Raw genomic sequence first — 25,794 nt, 5'->3', positions numbered from 1 at the left:
CTTGGTAAATAAGGTATGGGCTAATGCTACATAGTGTTCACTGGAGTGCTTTGGAGAAAAATGTCTGCTAAATGAAGTAATGTAAATGCAATGTAATATTTCAATTAATAATGGTTTAAGTATACACAGTAAAATAAATTGGCAAACAAAACTGAATAACTGCAAAAAAATGTAATATGATCAGAATCCAACACTCTTGTCATTAACGTACCAGCCTACGCATAAATTTAGAAACAAAAAAATAAGGATTCTCTTTTACAAATAGGTCCCATGGTGAGCAGCAGAAAGAAACTACATTACATATTGAAATTGTGCGAAATTGCCAATGAAATCTAAAACCCGATACACACAAAGTCTTTTGTATTTGCAGAGGCTACCTGAGGAAAGAAGAAAAAACAGATTTTTTGGTAATGGTAAGACCATTTTTAAAACAACAAAAAAAACTTTAAATCTTCTAAAATTACTTGCCATCATCATAAGGCTGGTTTATGTACTGTTTCCAAGTCCAAAACACTGAAAAAAAGTGTTTATAGTTGAAAAGGGTGGTTTTAAATCCTTACTTATAAACAGCACTTCTAGTCACCAGTAATGCATTGCACCAGAGAAAGAGAACTTAATTTTAAACCCTCTTCTTTCATATAATACAGTAGTAACATTTGCACATTACATAGTATCGTTTAGTAATACACTGTATATCCATGTACAATTAGCATCCACACATGGCACATCTCTGCTCGCCTTGGTATTTTTGCATTTCTGAGAATATTCTTTGTTATATAATGACGCCTAACGTTTCATTCTGTCACAACTGCTATTCTTTGGTTGCAAATGAAGCAGGTGGCATTTCCATTATAGTCGAAAAAATACTCAGCAGTCTATTCAGTGGGCACAACATCATGTGGAATACACGTGGAAAAAAACTGGTTATAAACAAGTGGAATATTATACATGGACATGATGATGTGGCGTAAAAGGCAATTCGAAACCACGTGGTCGTGGATATCAGGACGTGGAGTACTGAAATTGTCTCTGCTCGAGATCAGCTTTTTCTTTTTTGCTTTCGAGAGGCTCGCACTGGGAAAGTGCATCTGCCTGTTAACTTGGGAACGGTGTGTGGCTAAGAAGAAAGCGTTCGGTTCGGTTCGTTTTAAGAGCGGAACAATAAAGGGCACTGAACGCGCACGCGGGAAAGCGCTTTATTCGACGTGGGCGTGGTTTCAAGCGAACGCGGGTCGAAAGCACTGACACTACGTCACCTAATGGGGCCGGTAGCTTAAGAGCCTTAACTTTCCAAAACCCAGTAACATTATTTTGGTTCTGAAGTCCAATAAATAAGTTATATCTATACTATACCCCACCACGTGTGATATCAGGGAAAGCCTTAAGGTGAGTAAGCGCCGGAACGTCTTACCGAACTTGGACACACGGCAGCTGGTTGCAGTAAAAAGTAATTTTTCACACAAAATGTAGCATTATTTTCGATATTACGTCACGATGGCGGCTTCGAAACAGGTCGAACTTTAACCCGTGTCCAAAGAGATTTACTAACCTCGTGCGTCAAATCTTTTCTCCTCCACTAGAGGGCACTGAAGTTGCGTTTTAGCTGAGGTTTAACTTACACCTGTGCAGAGAACTAATTTAAAAAGAGTAACATACAATATATTAGGTTGCTTTACTGGAAAAACAAGAGTACTGCCCACACTTTTCTTTCAGTTTTAACACTCTTTAATTGTTTAAACTGTTGCAGTTGTATTGTCTGGGGTCACAGATGTTAAGCTGAATCCATATTTTGTGCCATGGAAGTTTGGTCCATATTTGCTGCTTTTAACCGGTAAGGGGTATTCCGTGATTTTAATTTTTAAAAATAAAAGATAATTCAGCGCCGCTATGAACAGTCGACATTAAATATACAGTAAATATATCAGCTTTTTTATCTAGTCGTAAGACATACACTGTATGATACAGAAGTGTAAGCAAGCTAGTTGTTAGTTACGCATTTTGCGTTTCGTTATAGTTTCCACGAATAGCGCGGTGAGAATGAACTGAGGCCCCAAAAAGCAACAGACAGGACACGTTAAGTGGACTCAGACGTCGCTGAACCTCAGCAGAACTGGTAGCGGAGCTCGTACAGACCAGCGGTACCGACTTCACTCAGTGAGTAGGTCGCTCTGGAGAAAGGGGTCGGCTAAATAAATGAATAAGTACCGAAACTGTAGCTTGTGCAAACTCTGTTTAGAAAAAAATATGCTTCGGACGCGTCGTGCCGAGAACAAACTGAAATAAAACTTTAAAAAAAAAAAAAACACCACAACTGGGATTCATTAGGAAAACGGTGACTCACACGTCATGATCATCATGATGGCTCAGGTTAATTTTTTTTTCGACTCATCATCGATAGGGTGATGCTGCGCGTATTTTTATTAATTATTTGTAATGGACCCGACTGGGGGGCACGACCTAGATCTAAACTGTGATACTGTCCGACAACCGTAACTCTCAGCCACTTGAAAGTAGAAATGGAGACTGTGGAGCGCAGGACCCCGTTTTTCCGCACACTCACGGCCGCCCTCCTCCTCCTCGCTCTCCACTCCCGAGTTCCAGCTCCAGTTGCAGTCGCAGGCCGCCAGGGGTCGTGGTGGCGGCGCTGCGGAGGAGGGGCCCGACGCCGGGATTCGCAGCTTCCCATTCCCAGGCGAGGAGAGCCAACATGGCGGAGGAGGAGCAGCCATAGCGGCGCGCGGACACGGCCGACACAGCGCGCTCCTCTCGTGCACGCTGAGCCTCCATAACACCGCGGACACATCGAGAGCCTGGGCGGGCCGGGCGCAGCCTGCGGCGCGGAGCGCGTGCTGGCCTATCGGGCGTCCAGCTGGGTGAAAAAGTGCGCGTGGTTGCGCCCCTCGCTCTCTCTTCCCGTTCCCCGGATCTCCCCAGCCACCGAGTACCCCCACCCAAGAAGAGAGTGGAGCCATGGACCGGGGCCGCCACTGAGAGGAGATAATAGCCCCACGACCGCATCGGAAAGGAATTCCAGCGCGCGCGCCTCACCCAGCCGAACCCGCGGTGAGTTCCGCACGGACCACGGTAGTACGGTCGACGGCATGTTTTTTTTTTTTTTTTCCTTCTCCTTTTTTTTCTTCTTTTTACCACGTTCCCCCCACCGCCACATTTTTGGCCGCGCTATCATTGTATCGATTCACAATCAATAGCTGGACGTGTGTGTGTGAGGGGGGAGGTCAGAGTTTTAATGAACAGGAGGAGTGAAGAGCAGAGGAGTCTCACAGGAGTGTCCGAAAGGCGCGAGCGCTGTGTGTGTGGGGAGGGGGTGCGCTAAAAGACGGCAGAACTAGGTGCAAGAAAAAGAGTGTTTTCCCGAGTAAAGTGGGAAGGAATGGTGCAAGCGGCAGTGGGAACAATGAATGCCGAGCCGAGGCGAGGCTCCGTCCCGCCCGGGACGACGAGGGAGGACCGGAGGTGCGAGCGGAGTGGAGCTGTGTGACAGCCCGGGAATGGGCTCGGCTCGTGTCGTGTCCCACTCACACACGACACGCAGTCCTCTGCTCAACACTTCTTCGCACACTGCTGCTCAACGTGTGTGTACAGCCAGCACAGCAACATGCCCCCGTCACCCAGGAAGTGTGTGTGAGATTTCTCCTCAGACTCCTGGGAGTTGCATCCGAGCGGCCAAGTTCTCTCTTGACACGTTCTTTCTTTTCTTAGGAGGAAACATTGTTGTCCTCGTACACCTCTCACTAGGGTTTGTGAGACTGGGGAATGAAATGCCTCTGGATTTGGAAGTGAAGTCTGACTGCAGAGTGTGTGGAAGCGGACCATCTCCGTGTGAGAGACTCAGAGCGTGTGCGAGCGGATGCGTTTGGTTACTTTTTCTTCTGTCGTTTCCAGTCCTTCCGAGGGCTCCCTGAAACAGGACACTTAATGCAGATGCACACCAATAAGCTGCGTTTGCGCGACGCTGTTAAAACTTAAAAGCGTGCGCGTTTGCTTTTTGCAAACCGTCCCCGGTGCCGAGGACATCTGCGTAAAGATCCCGTGCAGAAATGAACAATGTCTGTGGAAATGCGGTCGTTAGTCCGCGTGCTCATGGGAAAGCTGGGGGCTGATGTAGGCCTGTGTGTGAGCGAGCGAGAGAGGGAGGGAGAGAGAGAGAATTGTGTTTTAACCCCAGGCTGTGCTGTGGGTTGAATCCTTTGTGACCTGTTGACCGCAATGCTTTGGGAATGTACGCATGTGGCTGTCCGGCGTAGTCGTATGATGATGCCACCCGTGAGTTGGTGGCGTGCGCACGGCAGAGCCTGTCACTTATATGTGCCACACTTACATGCTGCTCTCCTCTATGTAAATCCACAGTATCTGGGAGGGAACAAAATACCACATGGATCCCTCTGGGCCGAAAGGCAGCTCAATTAAGGGGGAGCGTACGCTGTCGTGCGTCTTTACATCCCACAGAGGAGTGACAAAGTCTCGGTTACAAACAGTGAAGGGCTCTGGATGATTATTACCCAGAAATCGATACACACACACAGCAGAGTTGTGTTGCTTGGAAAGGCACATGGCTGTCCTGGGTGTGGGGAAGGTCCTAAAGGTCCCAGTTCTTCAGTCATCCAATGTGGAACATGGGGAGGTGTCTCTGTGCTCCATGGCTGCAGTGTTGCAGTTCATCTTGTGACTCAGAGAAGGGGAAGAAGCCACAGGCCACTGTTTTACCGTGCGAGTATTGACAGGCGTGGTGAAGAGGACACTGTACTGACACATACAGAACAGGGAGGAAACCCAGAGAAACGGTGTTGATAAAGGGTGGGTGCTTTGAAAGAGAAAGAGAGAGGAAGAGGAGCAGGTACCTGTGGAACTTGAAATCCACACAGGGCGGACACACACTCTGCGTGTTTCCTGAGAATGGTAAAGCACAACATCAGGGTAAATGTTCCTTAGGTCTCTAAACTGTCTGTACTGGTGCATATTTTCCTAAACATATTCATAGTGGAGATGTGTTGGAGGTGTTGCGCAATGTCCTGTTCCCTAGCTGTGAGTCCCACTACAGCATTCAGACCTTTAACATTAATCCAGGTGGTCTTCTAACAAGATGGGGGAAGCACCTTGGCAATGGATGGGAGCATCTGATAAGTACAAGGATATATTTTTAAAATGATCTTTGTTGCTTGATCATTATCTGCTCATACAAGTTTTCATACACAAAATTTGTTCCTGTTTGTGTACAGTCTGTGTTTTGTTTCGCTGTACGTTTTCATGTACGGTCATTTTAGACGAGCTGCCAAGAGAAGGGTTGTGTTTTTGGGGTGGAGGTGTGAAATTAAAAACCTTGACTGGATCGTGTGCGGAATGGTGGCCGTCTTGGAGAAGTACAGTGTTCCTTGTGTTGTTTGTGCTAATTTAGCAAATCTTTCTGAATCTTTCTCTAAATTGGTGTAATTAATTGGATGCATCGCTACAGAGGGGCCTTTGTGTTGTCAGCGTTTAGTCACAGATAATGGACAGGAAGCAGAGGAGAAAGGCTTTCCATGAATTATACAGTAGGGCCGTGGATTTGGTGTTCTAGGTTCGTTCATTTACGGGCTCATCATGTTAGATGCACAAATGCAGTACAGTGTTTCTGTTATTCTTGGCCTTGGACTAAACTTTAATCCTCAGTGCAGTAGTCTTGGTCTTGCTTTAGATTTAATGGTGTCTGCGTTGATCTTAGTCAAGCAGCTGTTGGTACTGGTGGTTTTTGTGATTGTGATGGATTTAGTCTTGGCCTATGCTTCAGTCTTCAGTTTGCACTGGGCTTGGTCTTGTGGTCTTTGTGCGGCTGTATGTCCCAGACAGTGGTCATGGTTTTGGACACAACGATCCTGGTTGCGGTCTTGCTGTCTGACACCAAAATACTAGTACAGGTTTCCCCCGTCTCTTACTACAGTCCTGCATTATAATTTGTTTTTATGAGGGGAATAAGCAAGTATCTTTTTTTTTTTTTTTTTTTTTTTTCTTTTCATGAACATGCCTGGATTAATGTAAAAGGTCTGAATCAGTCAGGTCTACAAGGTTTGCTGCCTTTATTAGTAGCAGTAGTATGTATTCCTAAGACACTAGTATGTATACTTGCAGGATATGGACATGGACAGATCTTGGAATGGAGATACAATAAAGAGGTAAAAGCAGGCAATGCCAAGCTCTAAAAAATCAACTGAATTTACCTAGCGGAGACTTGACATTAAATTGGTAGTGAAGAAAATATAGACTTTTTGCATTAAAAATAACTGACCTAAATAACAAACTCATAAGCTGTCTGGACATCTAATTGGCAAGCAGAATCTTGATCAAACACATTTGGGGGCTCTGAAGAGTGACTGTACTGCACAGAATACCTGGTGAGAATCAAAGGTGAAATTAAAGAACACATCTCCCAGGGAGCAGAATAAGGACACAGCACTTAGCAGCTGGAAGAGGCAGCCTCCAAAAAAAAAAAAAAAAAACTTTGGAAACAAAAAGGCCTGAGAGAGAGAGATAATATTTCCTCCCTTCTTTTCCCATAAGAAAATGAAGAATTGAATGTGTCTGAGACATGGTGGGGGAACTACAGCCACATAAAGGAAGGACACTATCCTTCCAGTGGCTTTTTTCTTTTTAGAGAAAGGTCCATTAGGACAATGTTATTACCTATATAAGTGTACCCAATCCTCTGTATAAAAAGATGCTTTTTTTTTTTTAAATATATTTTCAGTTTTGCAAGCAGTGCTAGATTTCCAAACATGAAGACGTTTCCCAGAAATGTGTGGATGATGCAAAGACATCATGCAACTTCCTTTCGTTGTGAGTCTGCTACTCCTCATCCAGTGTGACTGAAGTTAGGACATTGTGACACACCTGGGATGCTGCATGGGCATCAGTTATGTGATGTAGCTCTTTGATTTTTAGCTTTTGCCCTGGGTTTCTTCTTGCTGGTCAACCATTTAGCCAGTCTTTTTTCACCCAACCACCTTGACCCCCAACTGAAGAATAACCCACTTTGTATCACTTAGTCACCGCATCCCATGTCGCAACCCACTGAACAATCATATCAAATTCAGATCAATTTTGCATTTGTCATGTTAAATAGATATGAACATGTGAAAAAATATTAAATTATATCTTTTGTTGAGAAAAAGGAGACCATGAGATACAGGGAAACAACCAGAAAAGTCTTGTTAGGTTTCATTAATGATGTGTAATTAGAGAACCAGTGTTCAACATGAAACACAGCTATTTAACTCTTGCTTGAGTTATGTCGTTTCCAGTGAAAACACAAAAACTGATATTTTTGTGGAGCAGTTTAGAATTTTCTTTTAAATACAGATGTGATTCAGTGCATTCTCATATCTACAGTGGCATTAAGAAATTCTTAACTTATTTGCTCATTACTAATTCAAAAGCTGTGGTACTGTGCTGAGTGACCCAATTGCACCATAACCAGTACTTTTGCAAACTGATTCACACCCTGGGCTTAACTCATAGAGAACCTGTGTGATTACTGTGACAGCATACAGAGGCTAGAGTACTGACCCAGTAAAATGTCCATAAAGCATGGTATTCCACTTTTATAGCCTCTTACCCTTCTGTCGCATTTGTGCCGCATGTTTGTGTTTGGTGTATTTCTGTGTAAGGTTTCCATTCTCACAGGCTCCGTAGTACATCCTATGTATTCACCCATTGCCTGCGCTCTGACCCAGGTGCCATGTGTTGTCTTCAGGGCAGGGAGGCTGCGTAGTCCTCTAGAGGTGACCGTAATAAACCATCTTCCTCACAAATCCTTGGATTTCACCAGAAGGGCCCACAATGCATAAGCATGTGTTTTGGTAAAGCTTCTTTCTCACACTTCATTAACACTTTTATATAAATAGACTTTTTTGCTTTCAGGTTAAAATAGGAAGAACATTTGGATTGCTTTTTGAAGGGAGATCCAAAATTCTGAGCAAGTCTAGGAAGACTGAGACCACATGAAGCACACTCAAGGTGTGTGGAGGATTAGCACTGTCAAAGAACCCACAAGGGTGGGGGACCTGTATGAAATAAAGAGTGCGTGTGGAGGGCTGGCATGGAGAGACCACATCGTTTAAGCACTTGGAGGATATGGGAAGGGTTCCCACCGTGAGAGATTACATGCCTGAAGTATACTACGAATATGTAGAGAATTCAGTGTGTGATCACCTGTGTGGAGGTGTAGGGATTTCAGTACTTTGACAGACCACAGATGACGGAGAGACCATATGGTTAAAATACTGTAAGGATGTGCAGAAGATTGGCTCTCTGAGAGACGACTCAGATGCTGCGCCACTGAAGCACAGAGATGATCTGTAAAGAAACAGCCCTTTAGCTCAGAGCTTTTAGCGTAAGATTACGACTGTGACCGAGACGCCACGTTGTGAAAAGTACGTTGAGAATCTCTCCTGGATTGACACTGACATCACTTTCACTCGGAGACTTTACCGCCCAGATACGTCTCCTAAGGATGGGGAAAATGAAAAAGCCATCTTCAGCATTCTCTCATCGACAGTGGAGCTGAACTTACAAGTCAGGCGGAGTTTAAGAACTATGAGATGAGGCAGGCTTTCTGAATGCGGGGCATGTTTGCGCATGTTTGCTGTTAAATGTTTTAACACCCTCCAGTCTGCCTCTGTGCTGCCTGTACGCTGCCTGCACAAAGGAACATGCAGATAGTCTGAAGTGCGACCCGGATGACAGGATTTATTTTTCGTCAAGTTCCGGATCAGAGGATTATGAGATTATGACACGTCAGTGTGGATTGAGTCAGCATTTAGAGGTCTTGCAGGATTACTTTTTAGATTTATTATCACCCTAAGGCCCCCATCTCATCTTACCCTCTGCCCTTGGTATAAATGTATACCTTCAGATCCAATTTACACTTCCATCGCAATTAGTGTGAATTATAGTGGTTACACTCATTAATGTGGATATGCCAGTTGAAATTCTAGAGCATCAGTCCTTCAGCATGGAACCGTTTTGAATTGAGGTTGAGATGTGTCGCCAAGTTCTGGGCCCTTAAAAAGAACGGTCCTACATCTGACAGGGAGACGGAGGGAAATCAGGCAACTGTGTCTAAACTTCAGAGGCTTCCAGCAGTGGGTGGACTGCGCTCTCTATCCGAAGCTCAATGCAGGAGGGGTTTGTGTTAGAATGTCTCCCCGTATAGTGGTGAATGCAGTGAAATCTGGTTGTCATAAGGGACACCTAGCTATACGTACAGTACCTTTTCAGAGTTTTTTTGCATACTGATATTTTTCTTTCTCACACATCCACTGTGCTGAGACCTGTGCTTAATGCAGGTTATTTACCTGCACTGTGGACACTTCGATGTGGTGTGCACTATTTTATATTTGAAATGCAGTAGCATAGTGATGGCTATCACCTAGTCAGAAAGTCCTAAGAACCAAGTATTTACACTGACTTGCTCCAGAAAATTACCCTGCTGCATCAATGGGTAAATAATTGTAAGTAGCGTAGTGCACACACCTGCACAAATACTCAGCAGGTACTGTGTTTTAAAGCCATTGCCTTGAACTCAAAAGACTCAGAATAGGGTCCCTGAATTGCTCCAATAAAATGACTTTATAAATTGGTACGCTGGGATAGGCTCCGGTTCACCATGACCCAGTTCAGGACAAGCTGTTTTGGAACTGGATGGATAAATTTGGTAAGTTATTGTAAGATCCTTTAGATGATGACCTCAGCTAAGTGAATGAATTTATGGGGAAAAAAATAACATATCAAACAGTAAGTCACTTGGGACAAAGACATCCGTTAAATGAATAATATCATGCAGCGGAACTTAGTAATGGATAAGAGTAATGAAGAACAGCTCCTGACTGTGTGGTACTGTCTTTTTGCCTGTTTTTCTGTAGGGTAGAATAGGTGACTGAGGCACGGATGAGTGACTGATGTCAGTGTGGCTTCTCGAGGTATGTACAATATGCTGGACACTCAGCCTCCCTTACCTAACTGACTGGCTCTCGCCATTCTCTCTGGGACATTTTTACCATTTTTGGTTTAATTATTGTGTGTCTGGAGAATGAGGCATTGCATCTGTTTGTATTTCCGCTGTCTCCATATAAGTTCAATGTGATGCTCAAAGTGAAGATTGCTAGCATTCTGTCATTTTCCATCACTCCTGACTCACCTGGGCAAAGGTGATATAATAAGATGTTCTGGATTGGTAGAGTCCACCTAATGCTGGATTAACACACAGACAGGTAAGTGTGTGTGTTTGTGTGGAATGACAGTGGTGTTCCTACTGATCTTTTCCCCAGGGCAGTATGCTGCTGCTGCTAGGTATTGCCCTGGTGGCCCTCAGTGCAGCCCAGGGACCTGCCCCCATCTCAGGTGAGACATTCCCATCACCCCTTATATCTATGACGAGTGAACAAGAGAACAAGCTTTGAAATCTCATTTTCAGTGAAGTATATAAATGTGCAAAATATTTGAAGGCCTTTGCTTTATACTTCAACACTTCATACTGGGTTTAAATTTGCATCACCTCAAATGATTAGGTGCATATTGCACAAAATCATTTAACTGAGGTGAGAACCAGCACCCATCTGTTGAAAAACCTGCTGCCGTAGCCACGTTGCCTGCTACCCAAATGCCCTTGAAAAAGTAGTTATAGTAACTGCTGCTAAGGTGAGAGAATGAATATCATAGTTTTTATGTATATAGGGTAGTCAGTGAATTCTAAGAGTGGCTGCAGTGTGGAGCTGTTGTTCCAAGCCATCGGTGTACATGATGCCGCAGCATCACATGGTGGTCTGAGAACTAATTGACTGTACCATATATTTGACACACGTGTTGTCCCACTTCTGTCATTTTAATAATTTTAGCTTTGTTGTTGTAGTGGGTTACTCAGTTCAGCAGTGAGCATTTTTGTGGCCCCACACCATTTGTTTCGAGGTTTTCATTTTGGGCTTGGATGCCTTCTGTTTAAAGTTCATGGACAGTTAATTTTTACGGGTTAATCTGGTTAGTCATGCAATGTTGTCCATGGTGTGAATCTGTTTTAGATACCATGCAGTTCCATCCATTGCTGCTTTCTGCCTTGCACTCAGTTTTGTCCAGGTTACTTTTGTCTACTAAATAAGAAAAATGTATCAAATATTTTAACCTGCAATTTGCCAGAGCCATTATAACATTCTAAGGTCATACTTGACACTAAGGAGGTTTACCAACGTATTAATATATAACCGCTTTTATCTTGAAGATGCTCCTGACATGACCAACAAAACTTCTGGACCTCTCCCTGGCAACACTTTGACAAGAGCTGCTACCGTCACCGCAGCAGAACCCATTATTACTCCTACGGGGTTTAATGTCCAAGGCCGGGCAAGTGTTCCAAATGAGACCCTTGCCACTGTGACAGTTTCAATCCCGGTGCCAGCCCCTGCACCATCCACCTTTCCTGTTGTCCTGGCATCAACGCCCCAGACCCCCGCCAAAGCTGATGATGCCATAACAGGGACGGAGAATGTGACTTCGGGCACCCCTTCCTTAACCCCCTCCTCTACTGCCTCCAATGTAACTGAGAGTGCTCTTGAGCCTACCACGGTGTTCACCTCTGGATATACCACGGAACACAGCAGCAACCCTTCAGGTATACTCTTCACCCAGCTTTGATTTGTGTCTTTTCAATCAACCTTGCTTTTGTGTTGCTGTGTTTTTAAATTTTATTTTTTGCTGAACAAATCTCAAACAGTGGTTTTGTTTGTTCTTTAGGTGATGGTGAGGGGGCAGGTAAGACTGGCTGAAAAGATTTCCTTTATTTTGTCTTTCCTCTGTTGGGAGATGTTCAGAACTTCACCACTATGTGCATGTGTCAGTGAGTCACGGCCAGTGAGTCATTTGTAGTCCGTGTCAAAGTTACGTGTCTTGGATGTCTGGCTGCTCCCTTTAGTATGAACTCTCTGGTTCCACCTGCCTGTCTGTTTCACATATACCAGTTGCTCAAGTTTGCTTTCACACATTCATTCATTCTTATGCACTGACATAAACACTCTCATTCCATGTGAACGTCAGTATTGCTGCACCCAGTCTTTGAGGTTAACTGTTTATACATTGTTTATGTGATCTCTTGGATTCACTGATCTTTGTGTGGGGGTTTATGGTTGTTTCTCTTTTTCTGTATGATACCTAGAAATTCATACTTATGCAAATGTGTGAATAATATGTGGTCTGATGGCTTACTATATGTTGTGCTGTGGTGGGTGTGTCTATAGTTTATTTTCTATCTGTACACTGGAATTTACCAATGCTGCTATTCTTTACTGTTGACTTCTTTCCAGCAGATGACACAGCGATCATAGCCGCAATGGTGGCCTTGTCCTCCTTGCTGGTTATCGTCTTCATCATCATTGTGCTCTACATGCTGAGGTGAACTGAGACTGGAGCCCCTGGTGCTCTCTTGCTGATATACATCCGCAGTAGGCATGGTGGTGGTAAAGCTTCTGTGGTATTGGTAGTGGATTAGATTGTGTTGCATGCATGCCCACTTCAAACATGCATTCACACTATCAATATTGCAATTTAGGTGTATCGCTGAAGTACACACCTAGTTCAGTGTCACACCACTCAGTCATAGAATGACTGTGTGGTTGTTGTGCTCTTCATTGAGCTCATCAGGCACATTCTGTTTACAACTCAGTCTCTCTCTCTCTCTCTCTCTCTCTCTCTCTCTCTCTCTCTCTCTCTCTCTCTCTCTCTCTCTCAGGTTTAAGAAGTACAAGCAAGCAGGAAACCATTCCAACTCATTCAGGCTGTCCAACGGTAGAGCAGATGACACAGGTACCACTGACTGTGCATATCTCCTTCCACCTTCTGGCCTCTGTGGTTTGTTTTGGCTTTGTTTTCTGTTGATATCTGAAAACGTTCATTTGCCACTTTCAACGTTTTGTGGAAAAAAAGAATATAAAAAAAAAAAAAGTAAACCTCTGAGCAATTTTCAAGGTACTTTTAGTTCAGCCATATGCAGTATGATGTATACTATTTATCATGGTGGTCCTGATCTGGAAGCACAAGGTATGAGGCAGTGTAGAGCTGCACCATCAAGCTGCCCTTATTTAGTTCAGCTTCATGAAATATGATTTCAATGAGCTTGGGGAAGATAGTAATATTTTTGAGTTTTTCATATCCATGCTCCTGTGTTTTATTTCCCTCTAGTGGTCACTCAGCATTTAAACATTTTCTAGTTCAAATGTCTGGAGTCTGTGATAAAGTTCTTCATGCATGATGCTAGAAATTCTAAACATGTTTCAGGGCAGCACCTCTTTAACCATATTCCCCTTCTTTCTTATTTTTCCGTTTCCCTTGGACATCCTCCCTCCCAGAGATGCAGACCATGCCGCTACTGGCCCGTTCCCCCAGCACCAACAGGAAGTACCCACCCCTTCCTGTTGATAAGCTGGAAGAAGAGATGAACCGTCGCATGGCTGATGACAACAAACTCTTCCGGGAAGAGTTCAATGTGAGACATGGATGTGGAGTTCTGCACTGGACACATAATGGTAGCATTATGTCACCACCAAGTCCAGAGAACCAGATTTAGAACACTGCTGTGATAAAAGCCTTAAATAATACAAAGCACTAGCACTGACTCAGAATTTAAAAAGCATTTCTGAAGGGATCAGGATGTGCCTCTATCCATTATTTTATGTTAGTGATTCTACACATATAGCAGGTGTGCTACCATTAAAATGATGATAGTCACTGCCTTTCATGTGATAAGGTCACTTAGTTTTGAATCAAACAAATAAAAATAGCAGGAAACTCTTAGGACAAGCATTGATGTCCCTGTTCTGTGATTGATGCATGTGTCCCTATGTGCTCACATAACACTTGTTTCCCCACCTGTCTCTCTGTTTTAGGCTTTGCCGGTGTGTCCCATCCAGGCGACGTGTGATGCAGCATCCAAGGAGGAGAACAAGGAGAAGAACCGATACGTTAATATCCTGCCTTGTGAGTTAAGAATTATTCTTTTTGTTCTCTGTCCATCTGAACTCTTTGTTCCTGTTTCCTTCTCGGTTCTTGGAACGATACATGTTTGCAGCAGTAATTTATGTATACAATAAGATACTGGACAGTTACTGGGTGGCATGCACATATTTCACATTGAAATTTGTATGCATGTATCCAAAAAAAATTTCAGTCTGAAAAGTTTTAAAAGCCACCCGCAGCTGTTGCATAATTTCCAAATACAGTTTTAATATAGCTCTTCTTGTCCTCTTTATGCTGGTGGAACAAGACTGTACTAAAATAAAGAGCACACGATGACGTTGAAGATGTGGGATCTTGAAAAATATGTCATGAAATTTTTTGACATTTACTTCAGTGGTGTAGCAACTTTTCAGGTATTTTGGGACTTAAAAATATTATGAGAAGTAATCTGTGGAGTTATACCCAAATATTGGGGGAGTTGCAAATTAAGGCTCTCGAGCATTGGTGGCATATCCTCTCATGCTCCCCTTTTTTTATGCCTGTGAGCCACTTTGTTGCTGTAACACTGTGGCTGGAACAGCTGTCTTGCCTCCTTACCTGCTGGTGATGCTCCTAATAATTTAATACTGTGGTGTGTTTCTGTGAGACATTTGGTATGGGTGGTCAAACCTACTATTTAAAATCCTTAAGGTGGGAAAGGTATGCCAAGTTCTTAAACTTCACCAAGATTTTATGAAATCCCTTTAAATGCTGTCCTACTCCTTTCAGATGTTTAGTTTGGATATATTTAGATTGTGTGCCGTGCCACTGGCATAAAACATCTGTTAGCTGTGTCGGAGCAGTAGCCAAGAGAAACAGTCGAATCCTAATTTATCAAAGATTGTGATGATATTTCCAGACTGCTTCTACAAAGCCCAAATGTGTTTGAGTTCAGACTATACAGATAAGGTTCGGCAAAGTATTAATGAATTAAATCATTATGTCAGCAGACTTGGGCTTTATTTGGTGCTCTGTGAGTGATGTACAGTCCTCTCTTCACCTTTCACTCTTCCCAGATGATCACTCGCGAGTACACCTGTCTCTGCTGGAGGGGGTCCCAGACTCTGACTTCATCAATGCCTCCTACATCAATGTGAGTCCCTGGGAATTGAGTGGTTTGTGAGGGAGGGGACCGGTATTCCGTGGATACGGTCCAGCCTTCCAACTGTGGTGGTGGGGAGACATCCAGATGGACCACAGGTGATTTGTGGTCCTGTCATCTCAAACAGGGGACCCACAGGGGTCAAGGTCTGATGGCAGATCTGCAGCATGCCCATCGGGGTCTATTGCTGTTCTTGAAAGTGACAGTGGGAACATTGCCGTCTCCACTAGGCTGGAGTTCTGCTTGTGTGTTGTCTTTGGGTCTGGGGCTACAGACTGTTTTTACAGACTGCCTTTGCACAGTAAATGAAGACCAGTACCACAGCCAGCATGAAGTCCTGTCTCGTACTGCTCTCTGATTAATTTACACCCTGCCATACCATAAAATTTTTCTTTTGTGAAAATTTGCTCTTCCTCCTTTAAAAATACCTCTCTTTTGTCCTTTCTATTATTTAGTTTTATATTTTTAGATGTATTGAATTATAAATCACAGGAATTTTTGGAATTTACTTGGGACTTTTTTTTAAAATGTTGAGTGTGTCTGTGTGTAAGACTACAGCAGTGTTGTCTAAAATATCCCAGATTTTTTTGACTAGACAAAAGTTCCTGCTCCCAGTTGTCAGGGAAGAAACCTGAAGATAGTAACGAGCTAAATTAAGCACAGTTCTCTGCATTTCATTAACTGACTAATTTTCTTTTTTAGTTCAGGGTTTTGAGGTCTGTCTTGTCAGCCCCTGTACAATGGCAAAAATGTGCTTTATTTGGCCCAGGTCAAAAATACGGACTTTTTACTCTTATTTCATCTGCGCTCTTGTACTTAATTCTGAGCTCTATTTACTGTTGTCTTTTTCATCTGAGCTCCATGCATCTAAAACTCCTTTGCACAGTCATGACTTTACATTGCCTTACTGTGAGAAGTAAACCTGATTTTAATATTTTGATGCTGAATATACTGGATATTTCAGTACTGAATAATATTTTCACTCTTTCTTGCCTTGGCTCTGCTCACTTTGTGGTCTACACTTCTTGCCATACGGTTATAGGGATACCAGGAGAAGAATAAGTTCATCGCAGCTCAGGGTAAGCAGAGTAAGGAAGTACCAGCCAAAGGACTTCTGACTCATTGCTCTGTGTGGATGCAGCATTTGACCAGTAATAATGAAATCTCTCGGGAGCAGGGCCCAAAGAGGAGACGGTGAATGACTTCTGGAGGATGATTTGGGAGCAGAACACGGCCACCATTGTCATGGTGACCAACCTGAAGGAGAGAAAAGAAGTAAGTCGTGTATATAAAAAAAAAAAAAAAAAAAAAAAAATTCTCCCTCTCAATTTAGTAAATTAATTTGGAAAATATGCAAAATTGGGTAACTCTGGAGGATGTTACTCATTTTCCTTGTGTATCACTTAGTCCTAAGTTTTAACTTACTTTTGTTGCTTTTGAGAAATTAGTAAATAAGCTGGAATCTTTTTTTTTTTTTTTTTTTTTAATTATAAATCTATATCCTCAAGCTTGTGTGAATTGAATGTTAACAATTTTGGAGAATATTTGATAACAGGACTGACATTTGATATTTCTTTACATTTCAGTTGCAATATTGGTTTCCCTACAATGCTTTTTCCTCTCTCTCAGTGTAAATGTGCCCAGTACTGGCCTGACCAGGGTTGCTGGACATATGGAAGCATCAGAGTCTCTGTGGAAGATGTCATGGTGCTGGTTGATTACACTATTCGCAAGTTCTGCATCCAGCAGGTGCTGTAACTGCCATACCTAGCTCACTACCTTTGGCCTGTCTCACCTTACTCTGTATTCCAACTGCTTCTGCTTCACTGCCTCAAGCAGTCCTCCCATACAGTCCAGTTTTCTATAAATGGTCCAGTCAAGTCCAGTCCCTTAAATAACATTTCTGTCAACAATACGTTCTTTTGATATGTTCCCTACCTGTAGCACTTAATGTGTGTTTCCCCCCCCACCTTTACCTTTCTTTGTACTTACATTTCATCCTATCTGTTGTAGGTGGGTGATGTGTCAGGAAAGAAGCCCCAGCGTCTGGTCACCCAGTTCCACTTCACCAGCTGGCCAGATTTTGGGGTCCCCTTCACCCCTATTGGCATGTTGAAATTCTTAAAGAAGGTGAAGGCCTGCAATCCCCAGTATGCTGGACCTATCGTGGTCCACTGCAGGTGGGCATTGTTGCCTTTGACGTCTTATCGGCAGGTGACATGAAGTTTCTCTCCGTGGTGGTGCCCACCCAACATGTGCATGTGTCGATTGCCTTCTCAGTGCGGGAGTTGGTCGAACGGGAACTTTCATTGTGATTGATGCCATGCTGGATATGATGGCAGCTGAAAAGAAGGTTGACGTTTTTGGATTCGTAACTCGTATCCGAGCGCAGCGTTGTCAGATGGTCCAAACGGACGTGAGTATTGATTGTCACCCAGACTCGGCAAAATCTCAAAGGCACCAGTCCCTCTATTGTACACATGAAGTTGGAGAAATTATACTTCTCCCATCTTCCCTCTCTCTGATGTGTTTTTGTATTTAATATTGTAGCTGGCATAAATGTTACACTGACAAGGATTATATTTACACTTTAAAAGACTCAGTTGTGTTCTTACCTAGTGTACTTATCCTAAAGATGTTAAATGCTTTGGAGAAAGGTGTTAACCAAATAAATAGCTTTGTGTTTTATGTAGCACTATGCTCCTGGAGGAACATTGTTTTGTTTCACTGTATACTCTCAACCAACTGTATATGGTTGAAATGACAAAGCCACTTGATTTGAAATGGTAATAATGACAACATTATTATACCAAATGCAAGCTTGAACATCTGGATGCACACTCAAATTTCCTACTCAAACCAAAATTCAGCTTTATGTTAATTTTACCATCTTGTTCCTTTTCCCGATATTTGTAATTTCATACTTATGGAGCACAAATGAATTGATTCTTGCGCTCGTCCTCTACTGTCTCCTTTGTGTCACTCTCCCCTTCCACTCCATAGATGCAGTATGTGTTCATTTTCCAAGCCTTGCTTGAACATTACTTGTATGGAGACACAGAGTTGGAGGTGACATCTCTGGAGTCCCACCTGGCCAAGCTTTATGCTCCTTGCCCAGGGTCCAGCTGTGGGGGCATGGAGGCAGAGTTTAAGGTCTGTCCACTCCACTGTCGTCTTATCCCTTTTTTCCAACCACATCTCTGTCCATCTTACTACTCCTCGAGTAGTGCAGATCACAGCAGTGGAAAGTCCAATTTGTGCAACGTATAGTTAATACTCATGTATTCCTCATCTTGCCAGTGATCTCTGTTTGAAGTGCCATACGTTGATGTATTAGATATGTTTTTTAATCTCTTCTCAGGGAGCTGAAACACAAAGCACCATAAGTGCACTTCTTTCTTCAAAGCTCAGAATATTCTTCTTGAACCTCTTTACATTCCTCACCCTGACCAGTGCCTCCCTCTTTTCTGAAAGCATTATATTTGTGTCCTTTAGCAGTAAGGCTCTGCCAGAGGACAATTACAGTTGATGCATTAGCAACTTTTTCACCTCACAGAAGCTCACCTCAGTTAAGATCCAGAATGACAAGATGAGAACTGGGAATCTTCCAGCCAACATGAAAAAGAACCGGGTTCTGCAGATCATCCCATGTGAGTCAGAGAGATGGAGGGTTTTAGGGGGGTTGAGCAAACTAAAGAAAATTCAGGGATGGCAATAGCTGCGATTACAGGAATGGATTGTTGTGCTGTAGCAGTTTAAAGGCTAGGAGTATGGATCCATGTCCAAAGGGACAACTACATTTAACACTTGTGCCCCCCCTACCCAATTCCTGCTTTCCATGCAGATGAGTTCAACCGAGTAATCATCCCGGTGAAGAGAGGAGACGAGAACACAGACTACGTCAATGCTTCCTTCATTGATGTGTGTAAAACCTGTCACGTTGTTTGCCAGGCCAGTCGCATCCCAGCACCACACCCAACCTCTCTTTTGTAAAGCAGACATTACAGCTTTCAGCATCTCATGAGCACAGTGAACATTTTGTTTAAATAAACTCAGATTTTACTCTATCGTAAAAGTCATGAACGGTCCACATGCAAGATAGGCAACCAGTTTAGTAGTAAGTGTTGGTCAAAGTTTCTGGAATGTAACTGGGTGTGTTTGTCCACCTCAGGGATACAGACAGAAGGATGCATATATAGCCAGTCAGGGCCCTCTGCCGCACACCCTGGAAGATTTCTGGAGAATGATCTGGGAGTGGAGGAGCTGCTCCATTGTTATGCTCACTGAACTGGAGGAAAGAGGACAGGTAGGAGGAGAGATGAATCATTACATTTATTCATTTAGCAGATGCTTTTCTCCAAAGCCATGTACATCTCATAGAAAATACAATTTGTGCATTACATTAGGGGGTAGAGAGCTACAGATGTGACTCTTAAGTACAGTTTCCTTCACCATATGCACTGATGTTCGTTCGAGTTCACACATAATCAGTGTGAAAAGGGAGTGAGGGCCAGAGTGAGGGGAGTAGAGAGGGGGGGAAAAAAGGTAGGAAGAATAGCGAGGGGAGGGCTGAGGTGGAGAAGATGAGAGGAGGGGAAAAAAAAAACACAGAAGAATAAGCAAGGTAGGAATAGAGAAGAATAAGATAAGGGCAGGGGCAGGAAGAAAAGAGTAAAGAGGTCTGATAAGAGAAAGCAAGAAAAGTCAAAAGATTTTGTAGAAATAATGCTAGTTGGAGGGTAAATCTGTGCTTTTTTTTGGAGCCTGGAGTATTCCATGGAATCAGTAAAAACTATTATGATTTCTGCCACATCCCGATTCCCTTGCCTTACAGGAAAAGTGTACTCAGTACTGGCCCAGCGAAGGCACCCTGGTTTGTGGGGACATGGCCATCGAGCTGAAGCGGGAGGAAGAGAACGAAAGCTACACCGTCAGGGACCTGCTGGTCACCAACAACAGGGTGTGTAGAGCTGCGCAATGCTGTACAAACACTTGAACTCAGTAAAATGTCTAGTCCAGATTGCTGGACGTTCCTTTCGCATACATTACAGCACAGTCCTGCGCTCACAGGATGCTTATGAGGGAGATTAATTGTTTAATGGACACGAATGCAGTGCTGATGCTGCTGTATGGTGTTTGAACTTACTCTACTTGGGCTGTCCGGTGGGTCTGGGGTTCGAGTCCCGCTTGGGGTGCCTTGCGGCGGACTGGCGTCCCGTCCTGGGTGTGTCCCCTTCCCCCTCTGGCCTTGCGCCCTGTGTTGCCGGGTAGGCTCCGGTTCCCCGTGACCCCGTATGGGACAAGCGGATCTGAAAATGTGTGTGTGTGTGTGTGTGTACTTGGGATGGCATTTAGTTGTTCTGGGTTAGGGATATAGTCAGTTAACTAATTGTCAATCATAAGTGTGTCAATAGTAAAATCATGCTGTTAAAGGTTGCTTGTATCTTTTTTGAGTCTGCTACTGCTCTGTGTCCATAAAATTTTCAGATTAATGCTGGAAATTGGCACTTCTGTTTACAACTGTGAACAGAGATGGAGACGGGAAGATCTTATGCCACACACTGTTCTTTCCTCTAATACTTACTGGCTCTTTGAACACTGGAACCCTCTTGTCGACTGGTGGAACAAATGTTGTTTGAAATTAATTATTGTATAAAAGTGCACACGGGCCTGATAGTGCTGTAGCTTATTGGTGATTTCTTGAAGACTAGCTATCCAACAGTTCGACAGCTGTGCTCATCAACAGTCAACTAGTTGACATCCTGATTCTGATGTTATCCCACCCCAGGAGAACCGATCTCGAGCAGTGCGGCAGTTCCATTTCCACGGGTGGCCTGAGGTAGGAATCCCGGCTGATGGCAAGGGCATGATCAACATCATCGCTGCCGTGCAGAGGCAGCAGCAGCAGTCGGGCAACCACCCGATCACAGTGCACTGCAGGTAAGAGGTGTCACAGTCACCTTGCAGTGACGTTAAGGTCGTGTTACACATTCAGGCCTGCGTATTATTGTCTACAGCAGTGTCTCTCTCTCTGGGAACCTCACTGGTTTAATGAGTGCTGCACTATTCTGTTAAATTGTTGCAGTGAATTATAGCTGATGTTGCAATGACCTTTTATTGATTTAATGCTAATTTTGCTGTCATGCAGCTGTTACATATTGTGGTACCACTAACTTGGCACCAATACATGCTGCTTTTCTGAATGTTCAACTTTACTTTTTCCTCCAGTGCTGGAGCAGGACGGACTGGGACCTTCTGTGCTCTGAGCACAGTCCTAGAGAGGGTGAAGGCAGAGGGCATCCTGGATGTCTTTCAGACAGTCAAGAGCCTGAGGCTGCAAAGACCGCACATGGTTCAAACACTGGTGAGCCTGGGCTGATTGTATGTGATCTAAGTGATGGAGAGTCTGGGAGACCAAGAACAGCATTTTTTAAAAAAAAAAAAAAAAACAAACATTTGTCTGTAGCAGGAAAATGCATCTCTTGTTTCTAAGGCGGCAAGACTACGCTGTGCTTAAACATTAGCCTGTTATGGAGCAAAAGAGAGGTGTGGAATGTGTAACACCGAATCATTCTGCACAATCAGGTGGCCGACTGTCCCCTGGTGTGTCTCTCTCTCACACACCTAAACACTTACTGTTGCACTCGCCCTGTAATTGCCTGCAGGAGCAGTATGAGTTCTGCTACAAAGTGGTCCAGGAGTACATTGATGCCTTCTCTGACTACGCCAACTTCAAGTAAGGAGCAGGACACACTGATGGATGAACACGCTGATGGACTGCCCTGTTACGACGGAAGAGGAGGAGGAGCTCGTGTCTAGAACGCAGGGTGGAAGCGGGAGCCGCTGGTGTGGAGTGTGAATTCAGCAATGCCTTCGAACACTTCACTGGGTCCTCTAGCCCCTCCTCACCTCTCTTGCTGTACATAAGCTGCTTTTGCTTTTGTTTATAATGCCTGTTTATTCTGTAAGACTGCAGTTCTGCAGATTCAGGCACCAATTTTTTTTTTTTTGTTGTATTTGAGATATGTAATGTGTGTATGTGTGTTGACTGTGAGGGAGAGTGCATAAATGTGCCAAAATAAGACCAAATGAAGCATCTTGTTCCTTTAAGGGGTTTGTTTATATTCACTGATTTCTTGATCCACCCTGTCAAGTGGCCAGAATATCCTCCCAGGGCTCTGGGTGAGGACTTGGACTGACCATTTAGATGTACAGCATAATTGTGTTGCTGCATTTAAGTGTAGTGGATAATGACCTGGAATTGTAACCTCAAGGTTGTCAGTTCAATATTCACTCCCTGCAACTGCTTTTGTACCCTTGAGCAAGGTACTTACCCTGAATTGTTACAGTACGTTTATCCAGCTGCATAAAAAGGTTAAAAACCTGTAAACTGGTTGAATAATTGTCAGCTAAGCAACAAATAATAGTAACAATAACATTCACCATCTGTAGTGACAGACTTAGTATAGGCAAATGGTTGTCTGTTGGCTTGTTGGCTCCCAGGAGTGTGTATTATGGCTGGTTGGGTTTGAAGACTTGCTTTGTGGAAGGAGATGGCAGACTGTTCCATGTAGATACTTTGTTTTCGGGTCGATGTGTGTCACACCATTTGGAGATGGCAACGAAACAGAGTTGACTAGAGACTACAGACCATAGTCATTGTGCAAGACAGTGTGTACTTCATTAGTGCTGCTGTGGTGCTTTGCTCACTGGAAGTTCAGACCAAATGCGCTGCTGTGACCTTTGCGGGTACCGGTGGACCAGTACTGCAGCTGTAGCTTTCTCTGCATTTGTGTTTACTATGGTAACCAGGGTATAGTGCTGAGAGAGATAGAACGTGCACTGATGGAGAGGAAAGGACTGGCGTGGGGGTCACAGACAGTTATGGGTGATCTGAGGTGGAAATGGGTTTGAGTAGTGGACAGGGAACAGTGTGATCTTTTCGTGAAGTGTTTTGTTTCCATGTAGGGGAAGCTGTAGCAATACAAGCAAGGAGACTGCAGTTTTTTATAATTTTAAATAGTTTGGCATTCCTATGGAAGGTTTTTTTTTTTTTTTTTTTTTTTTTTTTAAATATATATAAATTAATAGATTTGAATGTCTTTTGTTTGACATTGACGTCTTTATTTTTTTTTGTATAAATTCGATGTAACTTCCTGATGGTCTTAAAGGCTGTTTCGGTTTCCTGCTTTGAGCTGTGTGTGGGTACATGCTGGGTCCTGCGGGATGAAAGGTGTGATCGTCTGCGATGCCGCTCCTGGGCGTCACACCCACTCAGTCGGGCGCGGTTCAAGCACACTGAAGTTGTAAACTACTCAGAATAGAGTACAGTACCACCCTTCAGCAACACACTTTTACAGCCTTTTTATAATTCTACTTTACCATGTTTACAAGAGTACAGAGTGGACTGTAAGGGGGTGACCTGGATGTGATGGTCCATCTTGATTCAGTACTGGTATTTGACTGTTTGTTTAAACCGTTCTTTTCTCATTTCGTGCGATGTTATGTGACACCATGGAGATGTGCTCTGCTGCCGACTGCTGGAATGTCACCGACAGTCGTGTCCGATCCACCAGTCCCCCAGCCCACGATATTTCATTCCATCGTCACTATTCCAGTCGCCGCGTTCCAGATCCTGCCCAATTTCATTCCAGCTCGTGTGCCTTTCTGCTTCTGCCTCTGGTTCTGTCCTATTGTGACATCTTTCCAGGCAAAACATCATGTTTAATGTTAAATACCTTTTTGATTTTGTTGCACTTCTGGCACCCGTGCCTGTAGTCGGACATGACCGGCAATGAGTTTAGCAGCATGAAGAAAGATGGATCAGTGGAGGAAGGTGAAACAAGAGCAGGTTGACAGAACTGTGGAGCAGTAAGAAGGGATGAATAGAGCTGAGTGCTGAGTAAGCTCCAGAAAATCTGTACATACTGTAAGGTTATTTATCTTTCAGTTAATTGTTGTTTTATCACTGGCTTGCTGCCTTTGTATATAAAATGAACCAATACATTTTTTTGTATTTCTTTAAAAAGTCTTTTTTTTTTTTTGTTTTCATTTGTTTTTAACGCAGAATATATAAAAAGGTCACTTGTCTTTTTAAGTGATACAGTCCATACCATATAAAAGTGCATAATAAAGATATTTTATAGTTATGGCCGTGAGTGTAATTTGTGGGTGAAGTAGATGTGATTTTTGTCTTATTTTTAAGTCAGTGGGAATACGCAGGCTGTATGTCTCCTGAGATCAATTTCCTGTGATTTCTTATGAATATGTGGACATCCAAAAGAACAGCTGTGTCAGATTTCTCAACACACTCAGGGCGATGCACCAAAAAAGTTTTAATATTCTAAGTAAAAGAATGTGGATTCTAGGTTTGAATCCCACTTCTACCCCATTACATTTGATCGGTGTATTTGTGCTAAAGTGATACAGAAGGGGCACTATTTTAAAGTTATTTAGCGTTGGAGATGAACTGGGACAAAAGAATCGGCCAAATAAGGGTTAATAAGGAAACGGGCTTCAGGCTCAGCACTGAAAAATGTACGAGCACAAAAACGTTTGGCCGCCAGAGGGCGACCTTGTCCCTTCCAATGGGTTATGGCTGTAACAAGGTCTCGCTCATCTGTTCATAATCAGCGAAATAAGGAGAGAATGATTCCATCAGCACGTCTGCATTCTCTGCCTATGAAGTTCTGGGTCTGCAAGCCAACTGCGGAATGTTGTAAAGAAGACTATAGCGAAAGTTCTTAATAACCTTGGTGCATCTGCTACTGTAGTGGTTAGCCCTGCTGCCTTTGGACCTGAAGGTTGTAGGTTCAAATCCCACCTCCAGCTGTAACACCCTGGAGCAAGATATTTACCCTGAAACCCCTGATGTATAAATGGGTAAGTAACTGTAGGAAGCTCAACGCTGTAAGTTGCTTTGGGGGAAAGTGTCCGCTTGTCTCACATGAATAAAGTTCAAAAGAACCCTAAGTAACCTGCTTTGTATTATGTAGTGTTATGATTAGGGACATGGTGCTGTAACCTGAAGGTTGTTGGTCTAAACTCCGCTTCCCCCAACTGCTGTAGTACCATTGATGGAGTACGTATCCTGAACCGCACAAGTAAAAAAATTCCCAGCACTATAAGTGGGTAAAAGACAGTAAGTCACTTTGGAGCTAAGCAATGATTTAATAATAATAATAATGCAAGTCTGGGAGAATTTTCGTTTACTGTAACGGGCCTGTATATTGTATACAGCCAATGCTCCCTCTGTTCTCTGTGGTCCACAGGTAACAGCTTCCTTTTCCCCAGATACCGGAACACCACCTGAATGGCGATCAGACGCAAGTGTTCAGGTTTGTTTGATTGGCGGAAAAGTCCAATGGAGCTGCAACTGCCTCCCGTTTATCTTCTAAAGCGAAAAGTGCCGTAGGCGTCCCACCATTTGAGTCTCTGCAGGAATGTAGAACTGGCAATTTATCAATGTTTTTAAGGCTCTGGGTAATTCTACCAGACTAATACATTTTTTTCTATTCTGAAAAGATATAATCTGTACTCTCAGCAAGGCAAATGAACATTTCAATGATAAGGGTTCTGACTGAAAATCCAGTGTAGCTCATTTTTTCCTGGGATATTTTCAAAACATTTCTTTCTCGTAGGCGATTTGTTACGCTCAAAAGGAC

At 43.4% G+C, this 25,794-nt stretch overlaps 1 protein-coding gene across 2 annotated transcripts; it reads left to right on the top strand.

Annotated features, from left to right (window-relative positions):
* The first annotated feature begins 1,384 nt into the window (after positions 1-1,384).
* On the top strand, positions 1,385-22,543 carry ptpra (protein tyrosine phosphatase receptor type A). Of its 2 annotated transcripts, XM_018759474.2 has the most exons (25): positions 1,385-1,831; positions 2,015-2,154; positions 2,596-3,063; positions 9,915-9,971; positions 10,320-10,392; positions 11,264-11,653; positions 11,776-11,793; positions 12,342-12,429; positions 12,767-12,840; positions 13,383-13,519; positions 13,920-14,010; positions 15,045-15,121; positions 16,173-16,209; positions 16,308-16,405; positions 16,760-16,879; positions 17,144-17,310; positions 17,411-17,546; positions 18,134-18,283; positions 18,687-18,780; positions 18,975-19,051; positions 19,302-19,436; positions 19,965-20,090; positions 20,919-21,070; positions 21,359-21,494; positions 21,796-22,543. In XM_018759474.2, the coding sequence occupies exons 4-25, from the start codon at positions 9,951-9,953 to the stop codon at positions 21,868-21,870; spliced, it is 2,472 nt and encodes an 823-aa protein (XP_018614990.2). In that variant the 5' UTR covers positions 1,385-1,831; positions 2,015-2,154; positions 2,596-3,063; positions 9,915-9,950; the 3' UTR covers positions 21,871-22,543. The 2 variants fall into 2 exon arrangements, with proteins under 2 accessions (XP_018614990.2, XP_018614991.2); XM_018759475.2 differs by having other exon boundaries at positions 1,385-2,154; positions 12,345-12,429.
* The last annotated feature ends 3,251 nt before the right edge of the window (positions 22,544-25,794 follow it).

This window comes from Scleropages formosus, chromosome 17 (assembly GCF_900964775.1).
Source record: "Scleropages formosus chromosome 17, fSclFor1.1, whole genome shotgun sequence".
In the NCBI taxonomy this organism is placed as follows: Eukaryota; Metazoa; Chordata; class Actinopteri; order Osteoglossiformes; family Osteoglossidae; genus Scleropages; species Scleropages formosus.
This window is presented reverse-complemented; position numbering and strand designations above follow the sequence as displayed.